This window comes from Sciurus vulgaris (assembly GCF_902686455.1).
Source record: "Sciurus vulgaris genome assembly, chromosome: 1".
Taxonomy (NCBI): domain Eukaryota; kingdom Metazoa; phylum Chordata; class Mammalia; order Rodentia; family Sciuridae; genus Sciurus; species Sciurus vulgaris.
The window spans coordinates 33,249,053-33,273,147 of NC_136461.1; the positions used below are offsets into that span (position 1 = coordinate 33,249,053).

A 24,095-nucleotide genomic window follows, 5' to 3' on the forward strand; every position below is an offset into this window, starting at 1 on the left:
GCAGATTAGAGTTGGGGAGCAAGCATAGGTATTAGAGGGTCAGGGGCTAGCGGGGCAAGTGGGGTGATATGAGAACTTCCTCAACTTCTTCAGGGTACCTTGAGTGGCTTCTGAGTCCATCCACGAGTAGTGGGTCTGGCCTAAGTGTGTGGCAGCAGACTCCTGGTCACCTGATCACCTCATCTCTCCTCACTTTGCTCCCCAGAGTGGCTCTAGTGAGAAGCGTGAGCTGCGTCAGTTTCAGTTCATGGCCTGGCCAGACCATGGGGTTCCTGAATACCCGACTCCCATCCTGGCCTTCCTGAGACGGGTCAAAGCCTGCAACCCGCTCGATGCAGGGCCCATGGTGGTACACTGCAGGTGAGAGGGTATGGTGCAACCACAGGGAGTGGGGTGGGAGATGGGGACCTCTGACCCAAGCTGAGACCATGTTCTGCAGTGCTGGTGTGGGCCGTACGGGCTGTTTCATCGTTATTGATGCCATGCTGGAACGAATGAAGCATGAAAAGACGGTTGACATCTATGGTCATGTGACATGCATGAGATCGCAGAGAAACTACATGGTGCAGACAGAGGACCAGTATGTGTTCATCCATGAGGCGCTGTTGGAGGCTGCCACATGTGGACACACAGAGGTACCTGCCCGCAACCTCTATGCCCATATCCAGAAGCTGGGCCAAGTGCCTCCAGGGGAGAGTGTGACTGCCATGGAGCTCGAATTCAAGGTAGGGTTCCAGTGGGCCGGGCCTGGGTCATGGGGGACCTCTGTGGCTCCCCATGGAAGCCAGGCCTGACCAAACCCTTGCTGTCAACAGTTGCTGGCCAGCTCCAAGGCCCACACATCTCGCTTCATCAGTGCCAACCTGCCCTGCAACAAGTTCAAGAACCGCCTGGTGAACATCATGCCCTATGAACTGACCCGGGTGTGTCTGCAGCCCATCCGCGGCGTGGAAGGCTCCGACTATATCAATGCCAGCTTCTTGGATGGCTATAGGTTAGCAGGCTTGTCCCTGCCCCACCATGTGCCACAGTGCCCAGGCCTGCGCCTGGCTGGTGAGGGTGAGGGGAAACATGGTAGGGCCAACCCAAAAGACTCGAGTGGGCTGAGTAGACCAGGGAGGGCTTCCTTGGAGGAGGGGTGCTCGGAGCAGGGCTCTAAGGGACCAGGCAATCTCAGGGGAGATTGGGGGCAGCAGCACCTCCAGCATGTCCAGTGTTATGTCCATCCAGACAGCAGAAGGCCTACATAGCTACACAGGGGCCTCTGGCAGAGAGCACCGAGGACTTCTGGCGCATGCTTTGGGAGCACAATTCCACCATCATCGTCATGCTGACCAAACTTCGGGAGATGGGCAGGGTGAGCCCACCCCTTCCCCTAAGGTCCTTCTCACACCTGGGAGGACCCCAGCCACCCCTGGGAGAGACAGCCCTTTTGTTACTTTCCATGTAACAGGGAGATTTTCATACCCAAGCTTCCATCAGCATTAGCCTCAGACCCTACCCTTTCACCACCTGAGGCATCCTGTCCCAGAATCCTCTGAAACCTCATTCTCCCTTCCTCCTTCCTCCCCACCTGATCATGGGGGCTGGACCCTGTGTCCACAGGAGAAGTGCCACCAGTACTGGCCAGCAGAGCGCTCTGCTCGCTACCAGTACTTTGTCGTCGACCCGATGGCTGAGTACAACATGCCCCAGTACATCCTGCGTGAGTTCAAAGTCACAGATGCCCGGGTGAGTGTTGGCTGGAAAGAGTATCTGTTCACACTCAAGCACCACACTGCCCACACGGTACCTTAACTCTAACTATGGGAACGTGAGAAGAGTGTTCAGGTTTTGGGGTGTGAGCCTATCTCCCTGGGTGGCCTCATGGGTAGTGACTTCACAAGGGTGCATGCCTGTGTTATTGTACTCCCCCAGCCTGGTCCGGAGGGACTGTAGCCTAAGGCACAAACTTGAACCCAGTACCTTGCCCACCTTCCCCAGGATGGGCAGTCGAGGACAATCCGGCAGTTCCAGTTCACGGACTGGCCAGAGCAGGGTGTGCCCAAGACAGGAGAGGGCTTCATAGACTTCATCGGGCAAGTGCACAAGACCAAGGAGCAGTTTGGGCAGGACGGTCCTATCACCGTACACTGCAGGTGGGGCTGTCCCCTTGAGGCCAGTGCTGGGGGTGGTCCTGAAAGCCTGGAGGATGGCTGCCAGAGGTGAGCAGGATTCCTGACCCGGCTTTTCTCTGAGTAGTGCTGGTGTGGGCCGCACGGGAGTATTCATCACTCTGAGCATCGTTCTGGAACGCATGCGCTACGAGGGCGTGGTTGACATGTTCCAGACTGTGAAGACCCTGCGAACACAGCGTCCTGCAATGGTGCAGACAGAGGTGTGTAGACAAGTGTGCAGGGACAAGGTCTCCCTGACAACCCTCCCTGCAACCCTAGGCTGTGTTCAGTAGCTCCAAACTGAGCACTGGTAGTATGTGTCTGGGTTAGGGCCAACCCTGACCCGTGGCACAGTATAGAAGCAGATATACATGATTGAGGTGGTGGGGAAGACAGGTAGATGTAGGGGCCTGGGAGAGGAAGGGAGAGAGAATAGCCCTCAGAGGCTCTTTCAGGCCCCTGAGCATTGCCCGGGGCAGCTCTCAGGGTGAAGCACCTGCTTTTGGGCAGCAGAGGCTTATTCCTTTGCCCACAGGCTGCAGTGTGAGTGACCTCAGCAATGTGGTTGCGGTATCTGTTGGCATTGCCTACACTAACCAGCCCCCTTGTCCTGGCAGGACCAGTACCAGCTGTGCTACCGTGCAGCCCTGGAGTACCTCGGCAGCTTTGACCACTATGCAACGTAACTACTGCTCCCCTCTCCTCTGCTGCCCCCACAAGGGGGCTCCGGAGGGGACTCAGCTCCTCTGAGCCATACCGACCATCGTCCAGCCCTCCTGCACGGATGCTGTTGCCGGCAAAGCACAGTCCACTGGGATCACAGCGTTTAAGGAACATTGCCACACCAATTCAGAGAGCCCAGAACACCCCTGGGCTAGCGGGCGGATGGCAGGCAGGCAGGCGCTCTGTCCACCAGGCCCAAGCTCTCTGTTCAGCTCCGCGTTTCTCATGCTTCTCATGGGGTGGGGATGGGGGCAAAGCCTCCTTTTTATACATTAGGTGGGGTAGACTGAGGGATCCTAACCTCTTCCCTCTAATTTTTCCTTTTGCAAATCCTTAATTGCAGAATGGGCCATTTTGGGGTTTGGTGCTCATTTTGTTTTCCTTTTTGAGTTTGCTTTGGACCCTTTTTTGTTTTTTTCTATGACTTATACTGCTGAAGGACAGAACTTGCCTTCCTGGTGTGGAGCTGGGCCACCAGCCTGATAAGGCTTGGCTGTGGACCTGGGAGGTGGCGCAGGTCCGGCTGCTCCTCCAGCCTTTCAGACAAGATCCTGTTGCAGGGAAACACAGTTTGTTGGGTTTTTTTTTTTTTTTTTTTTTTTTTTTGGTTTTTTTAATTCCCCCCTAGGTTTTGTTTTGTTTTTCTTTAAGTCTTTTTTAGGCCCCGCAGACAGTGGTGGGCGGGGAGGCGATAGGAAACACATCCCCAGTCGTCTGTTCCAGTGTGTGTTTAACATTCACAGCCCACAACCACAGACGTGTCTGAGGGAGCCTAGCAAGGCATTCCTCATCACCATCGTGTTTGCAAAGGTTAAAAAGAAACAAAACAAAACAAAAAAGAAAAAACACACAAAAAAAGAAGAAATAATGAAGAGAAAACTAGAGAGTCATCCCCTGGTCTCTGCTCAGACCCCCAAGAGGGAAGTGACTTCGTGCATCCGAGGCTACCCAGGGGCTTGCAGAGCCTGCTGTTACCCCCAGCACTGCAGTAGGGCTGGTGTTTGTAGGCTGTGGAGTCTGGCCACATGGCCAAGCAAATGGCACAGGTCAGGGTCTTTGTCACGCCCCACACACCTCAGGGCCAAGCGGGGGGCGTGGCTGGCCCTTCAGGTCCAGGCCAGTGGGCCTGGTAGCACATGTCTGTCCTCAGCAGGGGCCAGATGATTTCCCTCCCTGGTTTGCAGCTGTTTTCAAAGCCCCTGGGAATCGCTCTTTTCCGCTCCTTCAAGATGCCCTCATAAACCAATGTGGCAAGACTACTGGACTTCTATCAATGGTACTATAATCACTCTTATTATCTCAGCTTGCTGAGGGGCAGGGAGAGGGCCTCTTCCTCTGGGCAGCACTATCTAGATAGGTAAGTGGGGGCGGGGAAGGGTGCATAGCTGTTTTAGCCAAGGGACATGATGCCGAGGTCCCCAAGTCTAGCTAGGCCAAGTCAAGATCAACAATCCAGGGTTGGTAATGTTGGATGAAACATTCATTTTTACCTTGTGGATGCTAGTGCTGTAGAGTTCACTGTTGTACACAGTCTGTTTTCTATTTGTTAAGAAAAACTACAGCATCATTGCATAATTCTTGATGGTAATAAATTTGAATAATCAGATTTCTTACAAACTGGGCTTCTGTCTCAGCTCTTTTGGAATCCAAAGAATCTGGACTTTGAATCAGTAGCTAGCATGGGTTCTGGAGATTGCCTGTTCTTGAGAGGACAGTGAGGCTATCCTGAGTATTTGTGACAGGGCTGGCTCCTGTCATGACTGTCTACTTCAGCTCTGAAGATGGAACCACCAAGAGCCAGGCCTGAAGCACCCTGGGTTTGGGAGCACACTCTTCACCTCTCCTCCTCCGTGGTGTGCTGCAGGTTGCAGTATCAGGGGGTACTGGGCTTCCCCTTCTAGAAGCCATATCCCCCTCTCCAATCACCTCCTTCCTTTATTTCTCCCCTAAAGGGTGGGATGGGCCTGTGGCATAAAAGCCTGTGCCCATGCTGGGTGTGGTGGCACATGCCTATAATCCCCGCAGCTGGGGAGGCTAAGGCAGAAGGATTGCAAGTTTGAGATCAGTCTCAGCTATTTAGTGAGACCCTATCTCAAAATTAAAAAATAGTACTGGGGATGTAGCTCAATATTAAAGCACCCCTGGGTTCAATCCCTAATACAGAATAATAATAATAATAATAACCATATGGAAATGGGTTAATGAGGACTAATTTTTGCAGTGTAAATGCTGGACACCAAAAACAGCATGGCCGTGTGACCCCTAAATACATGGCAATATCTACTGATTGATCCCTGTGGCCTCTCCTCTGGTGATCAGACAAGTCTTTCCAGGCTGTAGAATTATGGAACTTATAGGGATTCAGGGATAGAAACCCAGAACAAGTGAGGAAGAGAAATTCCTAAGTCACCAACTAACACTTAATAAGAGAACATCGTGACAGAGTCCATCAGCCCATCACAGAAGTGAGTGTACTGAAGCAGCACCTAACCCTGGGCAAGGCTTCCTGGAGAAAGTGATATAAGCCGGATTCAGACTTTCACAGGGTGAGTAGTGGTTAGATTTAAAGGGTGGGTAAAACATTCCCAGCAAAGGGAACAACCTGTGCAAAGGCTCAGAAGCATGGAAGAGATCAAGCACGAAACGGAAGAAGTACAGATGACTGAGGTAGTGAGACACTGAGCTAGAAAGTGGGCTGGGTGGGGCTGGGGTTGTGGCTCAGTGGTAGAGGGCTTGGCTAGCATGCGTGAGGTACTGGGTTCCATCCTCAACACCACATAAGAAAATAAAGATCTAAAAAATACAATAACATTATTAAAAAAAAAAAAAAAAGGCTGGGTGGAGTCAGGGTGTGCCTCTAAGGGGACTGAGTTGACTGAAAGGGATGCAAGTGTCCCAGGCAGGTGAAGTACCTCTCTAACATCCTGAGCAGATCTTGATGACCTTCTTCACATTCTTGTATTAGTAACTCTCCTGGGGGCTGTGAGTGACCGAGACCAGACACCAGGTCCTTTCTTGGTGTCCCCAGTACCTGGTTCAGTGCCTGGCATATTTTTATTCGTTCAGAGAAAAGACACCATCATTGTATGATTCTTTAAATTTGAATAATTGTTTGCTACATAAAACTGTAAGTTCAATAGTTGAGTGCTTTACCCAGCATGCATGAAGCCTTGGGTTCAATCCCCAGCACTCCATCCACCGCCCCCCCCCCCAAAAAAAAAGCCATTAAGCATTTTAAAGTAAGGGATAAATGCCAGGTTTTCACGTGAGAGATATCAACATTCAAAACGCCCTAGGCAGGCTCAGTGCTAAGTGCCTTATGGACTGATTGCTAACCTAGAGTTAGAATAGACTCTTCTTTCCCTTTCACAGATAAGGCAGCAGGCTCATGTGGAGTCCCTTGTCTGAGACCACACAAGCAGAGGAACACCAGAGCTGGGACCATTACCTAATTACATTTGCTCCAGAGATCCTTTTCCCTCACCCAGTGCCAGCCCTCCCTCCCCTGCCCTCTCACACCATCCCTATCTCCAGCCCCACTCCCCTCGCCAGGCCCCCCATCACATCCACCCAGCTTTCCTATCAGGCATCTCTTCCATACCTTCGCATTCATCTCATACCAGACCCTGCCCATTTGGCCTCCACTTGGCATCTTTTCAACTGTCTCTCTTTCTACTGCTCTGTCCCAAGCTACCCTCTTGCCAGTACTGCTGTCCTGTCATCTACCTGGTCTGCCTGCCCACAGCCCTGCCCCAGGCAACCCATTCTCAACATAGCAGCCAGAGAAATACTGTTCTCAGGGCAGTCATGGCCGAGACAATGTCTTGAGAAGAAAAAAAAAATTTTAGATGAACATGATACCTTTATTTTATTTATATGTGGTGCTGAGGATCGAACCCGGTGCCTCACACATACAAGGCAAGTGCTCTACCACTGAGCTACAACCCCAGTCTGAAAAAACTTTAATAGAAAGGAAAAATTTATTTCATCAACCTATTCAACAAATAATAGATAATGTGCATTTGCCATGTCATAATCACCCTTCTGAGTATTTGAAATAAATATATCAGTGAAATGAACAGACTGCTGTCCTTGGGGCATGTATACTCTAAAATCAGGAAACATGATACATATGAAAAATAGTAAATAAGTGTATTTATAGTTTATTAAATGGTAATAAGTCCCATGGTATGTGTTTGGGAAGGGGGGGTGTTCAATAAAAGGACAAGCACATGGGATAGTCAGGGGAAGGTTCACTGAAAAGATGGGATTCAGGCTGGGCCCAGTGGAGCATGACTATAATCCCAGGAGCTCAGGAGACTGAGGCAGGAGGATCGAGTTCAAAGCCAGCCTCAGCAACTTAGTGAGGCCCTAAACAATTTAGCAAGACACTGTCTCAACATTTAAAAAAGAAAAGAGATGTGTCCCAGTGGTTAAGCACCCCTGGGTTCAGTCCCCCGTATCAAATACACACACACACACACACACACAAAGATGAGCATCCAGATGCAGCCGGTAACTAAAGCAAAGGCACTAGGCAGGAATGTGCCTCACAAGGCTGCTGTGGCTTTGACGCTGAAGAATAGCAAGGGAGAGGTCAGAGTGCGGAAGTCCAGGTGTGAAAGAGGCCAGATTTTATTATCTTGAAGGCAGAGCTGAGAGGATTAACTGATGGATTGGAAGAGAAAAAGACAAATCAAGGTTGACCCCACAGTTTAGGCCTGAGCAGCTACAAGGATAAAGTTAGCATTGATTGGTGGGGGGCTGTACATGTGGGTTAGAAAGCTGCTCAGTGGTCCCAACCGAAATTTGGTGGAGTTGGTTTAATTTTTCTTTTGGTATTGGGGATTGAACCCAGGGTGTTTTACCACTGAGCCATGTCCCCAGCCCTTTCTATTTATTTTGACACAGGGTCTCACTAAGTTGCTTAGGGCCTTGCTAAATTGCTGAGGCTGGCCTTAATCTTGCAATCCTCCTGCCTTAGCCTTCCAAATTGCTGGGATTACAGGTATGCCCAGCATGAGCTGGTATTACTTAAGTCTGCCTGACTCTAAAGCTCTTTGCCCAGTAAAAGAGCTGGATGATTTTTTTTTTTTTTTTTTTCTTGGTTTTCTGAATTTTCTGTGAAGAGTTAATACTACTTTAATTTCAAATTTATCAAATTTTTATAATGATACAATTAATAGTAACTTGTTTTTAAAGCAAAAAATATCTAAATAAGATAAGGGTGTAAATGTTAAAATTCCCATTCTTTTCCTACCCCATCACTTCTGGTGGGAAAAACTATTCACAGTTTAGTCCATGTCTTTTTGGGCCTTTTCTAGGAATATGCAAACATGCACATAATCTTTATTTTATTTATTTATATATATAACCAGAATCATTGTTCATGTCTTTCTGCAAGTAACCTTTTCATTTAAATATACTGTGACAAGCCGGGGTTATAGCTCAGTGGTAGAGCACTGGCCTAGCCTGCAGAGGGCCTAGGTTTGATCCCCAGAACCAAAAAAAAAAAATTTAAATATATTGTGAGAAGCCCAGTGCAGTGGCAGTGGTGCACACCTGTAATCCCAGCTACTCAGGAGGGTGAGGTAGGAAGATTGTTAAGTTCGAGGTCATCCTGGGCAACTTAGACCCTGTCTGAAAATAACAAAAAGTTCTGAGGATAGAGCTCAGTGGTAGAGTACCCCTGGATTCAATCCCCAGTACCAAAAAAAAAAAAAGAAAAAAAAAAGTTAAAAATCACACATGAAGTTACTGTATGTACAAAGTGTTCTCCAGGGCTGTGGAGTCCTTTTCACTCATCTGCCTCTTCAGTCTAAGCCAGCACTGCTAATTGAACTTCTTTGGCTTTGTTTTATTACCTGACACAGCTAGTCCTCATCATTGTCTTTTAATATCTTTTAATTCATTCAAAATCAATTAGTGCCATTCGCCAGTTTTTCTCTTAAATGGACATTAAATTATCTGGGGGAAACTCCCCTCCCTCAATTTTGATTACAGTGTGTGTGTTGCTGGTGTTCAATCCCAGGCAAGCACTCTACCCGCCCAGCCCTTGATTACAGATTTTTGTATCTCAAAAAAAGTTGACAGTAACATATCTGAAGAATACGTGTTAACGTAAAAGAAAAGCTGATTAGAGTCTAAAAATCTTAAAATTTTGTGGTCAAAAGTAAGTGCAGGGCTGGGGAGATAGCTCAGATGGTAGAGTGCTTGCCTTGCAAGCACAAGGCCCTGGGTTCGATCCCCAGCACCAAAAAAAAGTAAGGTGTGCTTGCCGGACATGGTGATGCACACCTGTAATCCCAGCAGCTCAGGAGGCAGAGACAGGAAGATAAGAAATTTAAGGCCAGTCTGGGCGACTTAGTGAGACCCTGTCTCAAAATAACAAAGGCTCAGAATGTGCCTTAGTGGGAGATTTACTTGCCGGGCAGGCAAAAGGCTTTGGGTTCAATCTCCAGTTCTGCAAAATTAAAAAAATATATAAAAGGCAAGAGTTATGTATCAGTATTGGTGTAGGGGATTAGGTAGTCATATATTACTAGTGGAAATAAAAACTGATTCTACCTTTTTTGGAAGAAAATTTACAATTCTATCAAAAGTATTAAAATATGTTTTGTTTTAGTTATAGATGGACATAATACCTTTATCATATATATTTATTTTTATGTGGTGCTGAGGATTGAACCCAGTGTCTCACCCATGCAAGGCAAGTGCTCCGCCACCCAGCCCCTTAAAATATGTTTTTATCATTGACCCAGCAATACACATTTAGGAATTTACATAAGAGAAACAGTTGGACAAATAATTTAAAAATCTATCAGCAAAAATTCACTGCAGAGCTGGGGAGATAGCTCAGTTGGTAGAGTGCTTGCCTCAAAAGCACAAGGCCCTGGGTTCAATCCCAGCACTGAAAAAACAAAAAATTCACTGCAGCATTATTCGTAATACTGAAACTAACAACCTAAATTAGACCTATACAAACATTAGTGTCTGTATTCCCTGGGAGCTCTAAAATGCAGACTCTAAAACCCCAACCCAGACTTGCTGAATCAGAACTTATACTTTCTTATGGCAATTGTATGAGCATTAAAATTAGAGAAGCACTGGCAAGGGCATGCACCAAAAGGTTGGCAGTGATTTTTCCAGGCGATGATGTTTCCCTATTTTTTGGTGGGGTCAGGGGGTACCGGGGATTGAACTCAGGGGCACTTGACCACTGAACCACATCCCCGACCCTATTTTATATTTTATTTAGAGACGGGGTCTCACTGAGTTGCTTAGCATCTTGCTTTTGCTGCAGCTGGCTTTGAACTAGTGATCTTATTGCCTCAGCCTCCCCAGCCGTTGGGATTATAAACATGAGCCACTGCACCCTGCTCCCTATCTATTTTAACCACATTTTTTAATTCTGTCTCTAAAATATACTTTTTTCATAAATAGGTGTCAGAGGTAGGAAATGCCTCATACCACAGTTGCATATGTTGATCCCTCCACCTGAATACCCTTCTTGGCACACCGCATCCAGGATCAGGTCCTCTAGGTGTCCCTTCTTAGCCCTTTCCTCCCCCATTGTCTACCAGTCTCACATCCAGCTGTGTTGTTGGTCTAGTAACCATAGCACTGTGCTGAAATTATTCTTGCTTCTTTAGCTGTTCAAGTAGGAACATGGGAAAAATACCAAGAAAATCATCCAGGTTGCCATGCAGAAATGAAATGCAAATTAGCATTATAACTATGGTTTGGTTCATCTGTCTTCTCCACCGGACAATGAGGACCATGTCTCACTTGCCTTCAACTTAGAGCTTGACCTGAAGGAGAGATTCAATACGTCTTTGCTACATGGATGAAAGGGGAGATACTTGATATGACCCTGAGGTGGAAGTAAATCTGACTGCCAATGGGGCACAGTCTCAGAATCTCTACTGCCTGTTCCTCGGTGGTCCTTCCTTATGCTCCTAGCCAGCTCCCAGAGGGACTTCCCATCCCCCGACCACTTCAACAAAGAGAGGGACTTGGATTGCCACAACAATTGCACTTCTCCATGATGAGCTGTTTTTCTCTACCAGTTCACCACACCAATGAGTAGGAATGACTCAAATGGAGATTTACCAAGTAATAGTATGTTTAAGATAAACAAATAATAAAAGAAAGTGTCATTCAGTACCCGAACTGTACTTTAAGCTGAGGTACTCCTCAGTCTTCCACAGAGACCTTGTGTCCCAGACCTTTCTCCAGACCTCACCCTCTCCAGCCTCCTCTCTGGCACATTTTTAGGACCTTCTCTGCAGTTCCTCCCACCCCATTTGAGCTTCTACATAGTCCTAAAGATTTACAATCAATAAACACATGGTATGTGCCTATTGCATGCTCTAAAGATGCTAGCATTAGTAAGTATATACTACCTTATAGCATTGCTAAGAACTTAAATGTGACAAGAATCTTATCTGCATTGTTAAAATTTAGTTCCCCTACAAACCCTGTATAGTAACTTGTATTATTATCTCCTTTTGTAGATGAATTCTAAGGTTCAGAGAGGTCAACCAACTCACTTTAAGAAGTCACACAACTAGGAAGATTTGAACAACCTAAATTTGAACTTGGATCTGTATGACTCCAGAGCCTAACTATTGCTTAACTACTACACAAACTGCAACCCATCAGGCTTCATTTGTTCATTACTTTCACAGATAATATTTCAGGAATATTTACTAAGCACATACTATGAATCAGGCGTTGTACAAGGTGCTGGATTCCATGGTGAAATGACAAAGTCCCTAATCATAGAGACCTTGATCTGGTGGGAAGACAGACTTAGTCAAAGAAAACGTAAATACATATATAATTGCAATTCCCACAGATACTTTGCAGGAAAACTGTAGAGTATAGTGAGAACAGCACAGGACCCAGATTAGGATGGGGAGTCGGAGAGGCTTCTGTGAGAAAGTGGCTTGACTGGTATAAAGATCCTGAGGCAGGAGAAAGCATAACTCCTTCAAGAACTGTTTTAGAAAAACAACAGAGGCTGGGGTTGTAACTCAGTGGGAGAGCACTTGCCTAGCCTGGGTGAGGCCTTGTGATAGATCCCTAGTTACCGCCCCCCCCCCCCAAAAGGAAGAGAGAAACAGAATGAAGTCCAGTCTGACTGAGGCCAGAGAGCAAAGGAAGAGTGGAGCAGGACGGAGTGGAGATTGGGCAGGGTCAGATCACTAAAGGACTTAGAGGCTAGGGCAAGGGACTTGGAATTCATAGTGAAGGCACAGGAAGTTTTTAAAGGATTTTCAATAGAGCAGGGAATTCATATGATTAGCTTTTTAGAAACAGTTCTGGCCGCAACTTGGAGAACAGATTGGGAAGGGTTTAAGAGCAGTCAGAAACAGGGAATCCTGTTAGGGGACTGTTGTTAGTGGTGCAGGTGAGGTGATGGTGGCTTGGAGAGGTATGGTAGTGGTGGTGGGGATTCAGGACATAGTTCTGAAAGTGAAGCCGATAAGATTGGATGCGGCGTGCAAGGGAAAAGAATCCAGAAAGACTGGGCGGTTAGGTGGATCCTGATGACTTTACTGAGAACAGGGAACACTGAGGGAGGATGAAAATTTGGGGAAGAACCAAGGAGTTTGCTTTTTTGGAATTTGAGGTGCCTGTAAGTGTGCAAGTGGAGAGATAAGTTGTCTCTGTATTCCCAGGGCCAGTATAAAATAGGTGCTTATTTACAAATCTTTAAATAAAAATGCATGAAGGCGGGGGGTGTGGTGGCACACACCTGTAATCTCAGCTGCTTGGGAGGCTGAGGCAGGAGGATTGTGAGTTCAAAGTCTGTCTCAGCAACAGCAAGGCACTAAGCAACTCAGTGAGACCCTTTCTCTAAATAAAATACAAAATACGACTGGGGATGTGGTTTAGTGCTTGAGTGCCTGAGTTCAATCCCCAGTACCTGTCCCCCCCCACAAAAAATGCACAAATGGGTAGAATTTGAGTCAAATGTTAAATAATGGATCAGATTTGGCCTGAGAGGAAGATATTTTAGTGGCTGAGATAAAAAAAAAAAAAAATACAAATAGAACAGCTGGTGGAAGCAAAGGATAAAGGAATGAGTGTGATGTAGCATGGTCCTTAAGGGCACCTGTTGTTTCTGCTCACCAAGGCTTTTTGAGCCTTTCTTGTAACACCGAGCCATCCTCCGAGGAGAGGGCCCACCTCTAAGCATTTTTGTATTTGTACTTCTATATTTCATAAGCCAGAAGTCCCATTTTTTCAATTGATCTTGTCTGAATCGTCTGTCTTCATTTACAGGGACTGAACTAGCTGCTGAGGACCCCTCCCCAGTGAACCAGGCCGAGCAGGTCAGGGTGTATCAGGGAGTTCCTGGTGCTTACTATCATAACTCCTTTCTGGTAGCTCTTTGCCCAGAGCCTCCCAAAGTACCTGGAAGAGGATTTACTTCCAGCAGCTAGTGCCACAGTAAGGGCTGGGTGTGACTGACCCCTCGGAGGAAAGTCAAAAGGCATCATTATTATGAAAGCATGGTCCTCCCTGTTGCTATTCAGTTCATCCTTCACCTTTTATTCAACATACATCCTCAGGTCCACTATTCATTCCAAGTTACTTAACTTCCTTTCACCTTGACTTCCTCAATTATAAAACGCAGACAGCAATAATGCCAACTTTAGAAGTTCATCATGTGGTTGAAACTAAGTAATGTTGATTTATTCAACAGGTGTTTAGTGAGCTCATACAAAGGGTTGGGACTGTCCTAAGTGCTAAGGATAATGGTGAACACAATCCCTGCACTCATGAAGTCAACGTGGTGATTGGGAGAACTAAACCACAGAATGATAAAGCAAAACCACAGTGGTGATCAGGGAGGGCCTCACTGAGGAAGCAACATTACAGCAAGTCCCTGAAGGTGCTGAGGCAGCAAGCCAGTCAGACGTGGGAGAACAGAGAACTGGAGGAGAGAGCTGTGGGAGTAGAGCTGGGGATCATCTGTAGGCTGTTAAAAGGACTTGGCTTCTCTCCAAAATGAGCTGGGAAGTCTTTTGGTGGTTTGAAGAAGAGGAGTAACATGATCTGCCTTCTAATATTAAAGAATCACTCTGCTGCGTTGAGGAGACGTCAGAGGGCAAGGGCAGAAGCAGACAATTAGGAGACTATGGCAATTATCCTATTCAGGCTACAGATGGCTGAGACCAGGGTGGTGGCGTAGAGGTGGAAGGAAGTGCTGAGTTCTGGATATATTTTGGAGGCAGATTAGAACTATGACCATGTTAAGTCAAAGCACCAAAAACACAATTCATAAAATAAATTGATAAATTGAACTTTATCAATTCATAAATTTAAAACTCTCATGCTTCAAAAGACACCATAAAAAAGTGAAAAGATAAACCACAGAATGAAAATATTTATAAAGCCTATATCTAGTAAAGCACTTGTACCCAAAATTATATAAATAACTCTTACAACTGAATAATAATAATTTAAACAACCCAATTAAAAAACAGACAAAAGATTTGAATAGACATTTCCTCAAAGAGGATATGTGAATGGCTAATAAGAACATAAAAAGATGCTCAGCATCATTAGTCATTAGGGAAATGCAAATTAAAACCACAATGAGATACTACTTCACACCCACCAGAATGGTTATAATCAGAAAGATAGACAATATCAAATGTTGGCAAGGGTGTGGAGAAATGGAAATCCTCATATATTGATGGGAATGTAAAATGATGTAGCCACTTTAGAAAACAGTGTGGCAGTTTTTTAAAAAAGTAAACACAAATTTACTATATAACCCAGGAATTATTCCACTCTGAGTTATCTACCCAAGAAAAAGGCAAATATAGGTTCACTTGTACATAAATGTTCATAGCAGTTCTGTTCATAATAGCAAAAAAGGCAGAAACAATCCAAGTGTCAATCAATACTATAATGAGACACTATTCAACAATAAAAAGGAAGGAAATATTTATGCATGCAGCAACATGGGTGAATCTCAAAAAAATTGTGATCAGTGAAAAAAGTCAGACACAAAAGACCACATATTATATGACTCTATTTACATGAAACCTCCAGAAAAGGCAAATCTACACAGAGAATAAATTAATAGTTGCTTAGGGTTGGGAGTGGGAATGGAGGTCAACTGTAAATAAGCACGAGTGATTTTAACTAGCATGAGGTGGTGTGTCTTATTGATGTGATGAAAGTGTTCCAAAACTGAATTGGAACCGAGTGCAGCAGCTCACCCCTGGTCCCAGTGACCCAGGAGGCTAAGGCAGGAGAATGGAAAGTTTGAGGCCAACCTGGGCAACTTAGCAAGACTCTGTCTCAAATAAAAAATGAAAAGGGCTGGGGATGTATGTAACTCAGTGCATCAGGCCCTGGGTTCAGTTCTTGGTACTGGGGGGAAAATGCCAATGAGAACATATATAACTGTAAATAATTTCTATGTATATAAAGCATTTAGTATAGCATTTGGAATATAATAACAATACATGCAGTTCGCTTTTATTTGTTCTTGATTCTGGGGATTGAATACAGGAGTGCTTTACCACTGAGCAATATCCCTAACCCTTTTTTTGTTTTGTTTTTGGTACCAGGGATTGAACTCAGGGGCACTTAACCATTGAGGCACATCCCCAGCCCTTTTTTATATTTTATTTAGAGATAGGGTCTGACTGAGCTTCTTACAAGAAGCTCGCTAAGTTTCTGAGTCTGGCTTTGAACTCACAATCCTTCTGCCTCAACCTCCGGAGCTGCTGGGATTATGGACATGCACCACCACGCCCAGCTAGCCCTTTTCACTTTTTATTATTTAAAAAAAAAATTTTTTTTTTTAGGGGCTGGGGATATAGCTCAGTTGGTAGAGTGCTTGTCTTGTAAGCACAAGATCCTGGGTTTGAGCCCCAGCACTGCAAAAAAAAAAAAAAAATTTTAGATGTTGACAGATCTTTATTTTATTCATTAATTTATATTTTATTCATTAATTTACATGCAGTACTAAGAATAGAACCCAGTGCCTCACACATGCTAGGAAAGCACTCTACCACTGAGCCACAACCCCAGTCTCTCATTTTTGGAGATAAGGTCTTGCTAAATTGCTGAGGGTCTGGCTAAATTATTAAGGCTGGCCTTGAACTTGTGATCATCCTGCCTCAGCATCCTGAGTTGGAGTTGCTGGGATTACCAGCATATCCAGTTGTAACTAACTTTTAAAAAATCTATTTTTTTTTTTTTTTTTGTTGTGCTGGAGATTGAACCCAGGACCCTGCACATGCTAATGCTAAGCATATACTCTTTCTTTTTTTTTTTTTTTGCAGTTCTGGGGATTGAACCCACGGCACCCTGCACATGCTAATGCTAAGCATATACTCTTTCTTTTTTTTTTTTTTGCGGTTCTGGGGATTGAACCCACGGCCTTGTGCTTGCGAGGGGAGGCAAGCACTCTATCAACTGAGCTATCTCCCCAGCCCCTAAGCATATACTCTTGTCACTGAGCTACATACACTTCCAGCTCAAATCAATTTTTTTTTTTTTTTGAGATGAGTTATTGCTGTGTTGCCTAGGCTGGCCTAGAACTCCTGGGCTCAAGTGATCTTCCTGTCTCAGCCTCCTGAGTAGCTATAATTATAGGTGTGCATGATCTTGCCATATTTCAAGTTAACTCCTTTTTTTCACCCCTGGTACTAGAGATTGAGTATAGGGACTTTTTACTACTGAGCTACATCTCCAGCCCTTTTAATTTTTTATTTTGAGACAGGACCTCACTAAGTTGCCCAGACTGTCCTCAAATTTTCAATCCTCTTGCTTCAGCCTCCAGAGTAGCTGTAATTACAACATACATACTCCACCACGTCCTGGAAGAACTGTAGCTTTGATGACTTTGTAGCACTGAATCAAGACTCATCCCTCTCTAGATCTCTTATTGCATAAAAAAAAAAAAACTTTATATTTGTTTAAAACATGGTTGCTAGAGTTTTCTATGTCTCAATGGAACACAATGCTAAATGATACTACCAATGAATAAGACTAAAGTGTTTTGTTTTTTTTTTTCCCCTGGTGGTGGTGGTATTGGGGATTGAGCCCAAGGGTACTCTATAACTGAGCTACACCCCTGACCCTTTTTATTTTGAGACAAGTCTTGCTAAATTGCACAGGTTGGTCTCAAATTTTTGATCCTCCTGTCTGTTCCTCTCCCTTCTGAGTAGCTGTGATTACAAGCACAAAGTGGTATTTTTGAGAGTTTTTTGCCTAGTAGAGGAAGGTAGACATATAAATGAATCCATGCATTTCTAAAACACTTGGTTTTTGGATGTCTGCACAGGATGAAGTAATGGACTTTATGAAGGAGTCCCTAGTTTCCTATTAGTTTTTGGCAGAAGCAATTGGGTAGATGGCTGTCTGACCCGGGTAAGAAATTTAGGAAGTAGAACTTATTTGTGGGATAAGATTAGTTCTTTATTGGGCAGGTGGATTTTAGCTATTGGTAAGACATTCAGAGAAAGGTTCAGAGATAGCATGGTATTTGGATTTGAGCTCAGGAGAAAGGACTGAGCTGGGGTATAGAATGTAGTGTACACATGTGAGCAAAGCCCAAGAATGAGTATACTGATCTCTTGTTTTAGGCTCTGCTAAGTCCTCTGTGTCATTACCATCAACATCATTCACCATTGAAGCTAACATTTGTTGAGCATGTACTACCTGCCAATTAAACTTCTAACTACTTTACCTCATATCATTTGTCATTCATTTTTTGGTGGGGTGGTTACTGGGGATTGAACCCAGGGTGCTCTACCACTGAGCTACATTCCCATCCTTTGTTTTGCAGGGTGGGAGAATGGATACTGAAGATTTAACCAATGGGCAATTTACTACTGAGTTACATCTCCAGCCCCTTTTATTTTTTTAAGACAGGGTCTCACTAAGTTTCTTAGGGCCTTGATAAATTGCTGAGGCTGGCTTTGAATTTTTCATAAAAAAATTAAAAATGTCTGGGGATGTAGCTCAGTGGTAAAATGCACTGGGTTCAATTCCCACTACTAAAAAGAAAAGAATTGGTAGAGTGCAGGCCTTGCAAGCACAAGGCCCTGGGTTCAATCCCCAGCACCGCAAAAAAAAAAAAAAAAAAAAAAAAAAAAAAAAAGAAAGAAAAAAGGAAAATGAAAAAAGAAGAGAAAGAAAAAGGAAGGATGGAAGGAAAGAAGAAGGAAGGAAAAGGAAGGAAGGACAGACTATTGATTGTCTATCATTGATCATTTGCTCAATGACCATTTGCATTGATCATTTGCTCAATGACCATTTGCTCCTTTTTATTTTTTTTTAAACAAACTTTTGCTTGTGTTTTTGGAAGTATGTGCCTAGTCCTAGGGGATAATCACGATTGGCCCATACCCTATCATCATGACATTCTCTGTAGTATCTCCTTTTCATTAACTCTCATCTTCACAACAATTCTGCAAGATAGTATTTTTTTCCCCCATTTTACTGATATGAAAACCCAGGTTCAAAGGAGAGTCTGGTTTTGAACACAGGTCTGAATCCACAGAGCCCTTTCCAGTGCATCACAAAATTACTCATTCATTGATAACTTTGTACATTTTTTATACGTCTGTTGTGGGTATTTTCCTTTCCTATTTGACCTATAAGGATATCCTGTAATGCCTCCTTCCCCATCACCCTCGACAATCTGGGAACTCCTTAATGCGACTCTATCCCTCAGGAACTGCTTCTATTGACTTCTAGGAACCCCTTCCCCCTCCAAAAGTGCTTCTAATGATTCCCGGAATCCCCCTCTCCACCCCCGGAGTTGCTCCTAATGACCCCCAAATCACTGCTCACGGAGGAAATGTTTTTTAATGACCCTAAGGATACCCTCCCTCAGGAGCTATCCTAATGACCCCCAGGGTTTCTTCTGTTTCAGGAACTGACCCGATTCTCCAGTTAGCAAGGGGGTTCCAAGGACGTAGAGCTTTGTTTTAAAAACCAAGGCGGTCCCGACAAGCCAGGACAAATTGGTCACCTTCTCAGGACTTCTTGACTTCGGAAGCTGTCCCTAGGGTCCACATGACTTTTCACGGTAGGTGAAGGGGCTGCTCACCACAAGAAAACTTTGGCCCACCCTTGCGTTAGAAACATCCTATAATACCCTTGTCGCCCTTACCCACCTACCCCATTTCTCGGTACTCGCCTTTTTCAACCCTGATTAGTTATGGGGGGACCTAAATCCGCCTATGATTGGCCAGCTCCGCAATTCAGCTGAGATGTTCAGTGGCCTTGGTCCCGAGTGGCACGGTGCTTCCTCCTGGCAACAGCCGGAGTCGGCGCTCATAGGCTGAGCAGACTAATATTCCCGGACTTTGAGGAGCCTGCAGCGTGTGCTCATTGGCTGTTTGAAGGCTTGTGGCCCGCCTCGGATTGGTTGACTCTGTGGGTGCTATGCGGCTGCGCAGAAGCCGACTTTTTGAGGAGGCGGAGCTTCGTCTTTCGTCCGCTGGCAAAGCGGTAGGATTGCCTAGTGGCGACAGCAGAGAACGAGCCTGAGCCCTGTCGGGGCTTTGGGCTTTAGGTGAGAACCATGGGGTTTTGGATTCCTTTAGTTTTGTTGCCGCTGTTCCCGTGACCGTGATCTTTAGTGGGGGAGGGGCAGTGGGGTGGTTCTTTCTGTGGCAAGTGATCGGCACGTTTTTAGGCCAATAGGAGAAGGAGCCTCTAAAATCAGTCCCGAAATTGGCTCTTTCTAATCTCTTGTGGCCAATAGACATCGGGAGAGGGGGGCGGATCCACTGGCCCTTATTTTCTTCTTCCTGCCGCCGGGCCTCACTAGCCTAGGCGGCGGGGCCGGGAGGGGCCGTACCTTTAAGCGGTGAGGTTCGGGGACCTTGGGATCGGGGGTTTGTCTTTGGAGGGATACCCACGGGAGGGGGTGCGAGGAGAGGGTGCGGAAGTTCGAAGTTGTTAGCAACAGCAGCCTTCTTGGAGTGGTTAAGTACCAGGCCCAGCGTTTCGCTTGCATCATCTGGGTTAATCATAGTAACCCTGCAGGGCAGGGCGTTGGGATCCCCATTTTACTGGTGGAGAAACTGAGACCTAGTCATTAACTCACCCAGCCAAGGTTACACAGCTAATAAATGGCAGAGACCGGATCTGTAATCATAGTTTTGACTCTGGACCGGTGTTCTTGAATCACTAGGCTTTGTTGCTAGATGCGAGAGGGTGTCAGGGACTGTGAGTTTTCCCTAGGGAATAGGTTGGGGGAAAAGGAACCCTAGGGTTGAAGAAGGGATGAACAACTGAAGTGCAGTTGAAGATTCGGTTTTTTAACTGAAGTGCCCACTTTGTGCTGTGCATTGTTCTGCCTTTCTGACACACAAAGATGAACAGGGCTGGAGGCGGATGAAGCCCCATTATGGTCCCTTTCAAGCCTCAGGGGAGGAGCTGTAATCCTGTATTCAGATGACTATGTGCTTTTGTAAGATTGCAAATGCAAAAAAACATTGTGGATTTTTTACATATATACACGCGTATATATAAAGGAAGGTACCCCAAATTGGGTAAGCTTCAGGTTCCTCCACACTTGGATCCACATTTGTCAAAGACTTAGTCTAGATGGAGATTATGATGTAGGTAGCACAAAATAATGGAACGTGCACTGGCAATGGACTGTAGGTAGATTTCCTGGTATGTAAAATAGGGATAATAGTATGCCTACCATGCAAAGTTTCTGCAAAGTTCATAAAAGTGCCTGGCCAGAAATGTCTTATTTGGGGTGGAATGGAAGGAAGCCTTTCAGTTACAGATAGAAGGGTTTGTTTTCTCTCCCACCTTAAGACAGTTTTGCTCCATACTGTACTCTCATCTGTTACTAGCTTTCTGGTAGATTGGAGGCAGTTTCCTCCCATGTAGCTGAGCTGCCATTCCTTTAGGCCCCAAATTGGAGGGCAGAACTATGGGCTCTTGATGAGGAGGTTCAGTAAGGGAAAGGAGATACTAGTTTGGCTCCTTTTGGCTGGTATGCTTTGTCCCTTTTCAGTTGAGGTATATTGTACTACTGAGCAGTGGGGATATAACCACTTAGCTGAAGTCCTCATCTAAAAACAAAGTTTTTATTTTGCTTTCTCCAGTCAGTTATGAAGTTTGCTCTATATTGTTAGTTTATTGCCTGCTTAATTTTGTCCTCTGAATTTTGGGTGTAAATTAATTGAACTTGTCTTCCTTAAGTATTGTTGAAACTGCATTTTGGTTTAGATATGAGACAACTTCATTGTAAGATTTCAAAATTATAAGTCATGTTAGTAATATTTTTTAACTCTTAAGCTTTGTAATCTTGTAGCCAAGTCAACTTTTAGGACTCTAGGATCTTGTTCTAAAGCTATGTCCTAGAAAAGAGCCAATAGGTAGCTTTTTAAAATCAGATTGTAGGTGTGGTGGCACACTCCTGTAATCCCGGTTACTCAGGAGACTGAGGCAGGAGAATCTGGGTTTGAGGCCAGTCTGGACAATTTGGCAGCCTAGTCTCAAAAAAAAAAAAAAAAAAAAAAAAAAAAGAAAAAGAAAGGCCGGGGGTAGCTCAGTGTTTGTATACCTACCATGTGCAAGGAGGCCCTGGGTTCAATCCCCAGTATTGCAAAAAAAAAAAAAAACAGATTCTGTACTACATTATGTTTACTACCCTGAGAAAAGATTAGTAAGGTATAAATAAGGGAGTAACTTGAAAAAAAAAATCTGGTAAAATGTGGGCAGGTTAACTGTATTGTTAGATTGGACCAATAACCAAATAATTTCCCTTTTAGTTGTAACAATGTCTCTACTTGAATGAGAATACATGCAGTTTTGATACATCAGGTTCTTTTTATTTTACTATTTTTATTTATTTAAAACTTTTTTTTAGTTGTAGATGGACACAATACCCTCATTTTATTCATTTATTTCTATGTTGTGCTGAGGAAGGAACCCAGTGCCAGGCAATCCTCACACCACCAGATCCCCACCGTCCCTGAGCCACACCCCCAGCCCATCAGGTTCTTTTTAAACAAAAGCTTTTTTCTTTGTTCTTCAAGTTCATTTAAATAACTCCTACCTAGTGGCAGTTTCTAGGTGTGTGGTCTTAATGGTTTTTCAAAATTTCTGCTTTATGAGTTACTATTTTCAGCACTGTCATTCCAAGCATTAATTTTACATTTTATATCTCTTCAGATTCCTGACTGATCTCAAAAAGGAGGGAAAATGGCTTCTGAATCTGAAACCCTGAATCCCAGTGCTCGGATAATGACTTTTTATCCGACCATGGAAGAGTTCCGGAACTTCAGTCGATATATTGCCTACATTGAATCCCAAGGAGCTCATCGTGCTGGGTTGGCTAAGGTAAGGAGTAGGGTTGTTCCACATAGCTTTCGTGAGGAGGCAGCCGCAAAAAGTTTTCCTAAATGAAGGCCGGAACTGGGTCTTGCTGAAAGTTGGGTGGGGCAATGACTTCAGTGTATGCTGTTTCATTTGCAAGTTAATTCTGTTGTTAACATCTGAAGAATCCGTGTTGTTAGGTAGAAGGAGAGTTGCTTGGAATTTTCACAAAGGGCAGCTAAAGAGCCAGTGTCTTTACACCTGGCTGCCCTGCTTCTTTTTTTTTTTTTTTTTTTTCTGGTGCTGGGGATCAAACCCCCAGCCCCCTACCCTGCTTCTTTCTCCTCAAATGGAGCTGGATGCTTCAGTGGTTTTTAACGTGTGACTGTTTGTGCCACATTTCATTTCAGTTTCATCCAACACTGATAGTAATTTGGATTTTCTTCTAGGGGAGAGAAGCACTTGGCCAGCCAATATGAGTATTCTGATTCTGGTCTTTGCAACTTGAAATTGGTTTCTGGTTTGTACTTTTCCCCCTATGAGTTAAATCAATTGTTTTTCTCAGTCAAATCAGTCTTTCATGTTTTCTGTCAAAAATCAAATTTCTGAGTCTCTGAAGAGTACATTTCTGGAATGATCTTCAGGAAACTGAGAGGCAAGGGACTCAGTCTGAGCCAGGTGGAAACTTTAAACTGTTTTATGGTGTTTGAATTTCCAATCATACATATATGTTACTTTTTTAATATGAAAAAAGGAAAGCAAAGACATTGGTTAGAAAGCAGAGGACAGTCTTGGACCCTGCTACCTCCACAGGGACTCAGGATAGCTCCATCTTATTCTTCTATGCAGGCATGGCTGCTGTTGGGTTTGAATAACAGGAGCCACATGACCTGCAGTACAGCTTTGCAACATATTAACTTTTTTGATTATACTTTTTTAGATTATAAAAAATAATCAAAAATGCTTGTTATTACAAGTTAAGTAATTCAAAGATACATAAAGAAAAGATTAATTTATCTGCCTTCTCCAATACCATCTCCTTAAAGCAATCAGTGTTTTTAGCTCCTTCCACATCTTTTTTCTCTGCTCACACAAATAAACTCACATACAGTATTGCATTTTGTTTTTAAAAGAGGATGGGATCATGCCTTGTGTATTTCTCTGTTGGTTCATTTTTTTTTTTTTTTTTTAACAATATGTGTTCTTCACTTATGGATGTGACTCATCTTTTTTTTCTCATGTTAATTTATTACTTTTTGGAATAGATAATATATAGGTGAAAAAAATGCGAGTAGATAATATAAAGTCTTTTGCCATTTCTTTCTCCATGGTTTTATGTATATCCTTCCTGTGTTACTGTATACAAATTTTGGCACACATATATATGCGTGTGCTTGTTTTGTCCCTTCTTACATAAAACATAACACACCATGCAATGTACTACACCTTAATTTCTATTTAAGTATTGAAGATTAGCTTTTTTTGGAGGGGTGGTACTGGAGATTGAACCAAGGGGCACATTACCACTGAACTACATCCCCAGCACCTACCACCATTTTTTTTTTCAATTTCTCCCTTAATTACCTGGGACTGTAGGCATATATCCCTGTGCCTGGCTTCAAGATTGAGTTTTTAAGAATATCAATTTTAGCTGGGCACAGTGGCACACACCTATAATCCCAGCAACTTGAGAGACTGAGACAGGAGGAGTGCTAGTTCAAAGCCAACTTAGCAAGGCCCTAAGCCACTCAGTGAGACCCTGTCTCTACATAAAATACAAAAAAGGACTGAGGATGTGGCTCAGTGGTTAAGCACCCCTGAGTTCAATTCCCTGTACCAGAAAAAAAAAAAGTTAAACTTCATAAATAGACTGCAATCTGG

General features: G+C 44.3%; 2 protein-coding genes across 7 annotated transcripts in view; both read left to right on the forward strand.

The window, feature by feature from the left end:
- PTPRF (protein tyrosine phosphatase receptor type F) overlaps window positions 1-4,496 on the forward strand; it is an 84,489-nt gene extending 79,993 nt beyond the window's left edge. For 2 of the 3 annotated variants that reach the window (XM_079117504.1, XM_079117505.1), the window contains 8 exons: window positions 206-360; window positions 440-725; window positions 816-994; window positions 1,231-1,357; window positions 1,606-1,731; window positions 1,984-2,138; window positions 2,242-2,377; window positions 2,774-4,496. In XM_079117504.1, the coding sequence (XP_078973630.1) occupies window positions 206-360; window positions 440-725; window positions 816-994; window positions 1,231-1,357; window positions 1,606-1,731; window positions 1,984-2,138; window positions 2,242-2,377; window positions 2,774-2,842 (1,233 nt within the window). In that variant the 3' untranslated portion in view covers window positions 2,843-4,496. The remainder of the gene's footprint in view (window positions 1-205; window positions 361-439; window positions 726-815; window positions 995-1,230; window positions 1,358-1,605; window positions 1,732-1,983; window positions 2,139-2,241; window positions 2,378-2,773) is intronic. The other variant, XM_079117506.1, reaches the window with a different exon arrangement.
- Window positions 4,497-19,306: 14,810 nt separating this feature from the next.
- Window positions 19,307-24,095, forward strand: part of KDM4A (lysine demethylase 4A) — a 72,889-nt gene continuing 68,100 nt past the window's right edge. For 2 of the 4 annotated variants that reach the window (XM_079151735.1, XM_079151733.1), the window contains exons 1-2: window positions 19,308-19,443; window positions 22,071-22,238. In XM_079151735.1, the coding sequence (XP_079007861.1) occupies window positions 22,101-22,238 (138 nt within the window). In that variant the 5' untranslated portion in view covers window positions 19,308-19,443; window positions 22,071-22,100. Of the gene's footprint in view, window positions 19,444-19,648; window positions 19,741-22,070; window positions 22,239-24,095 lie in introns of those variants that run through there. The other 2 variants (XM_079151736.1, XM_079151734.1) reach the window with 2 other exon arrangements.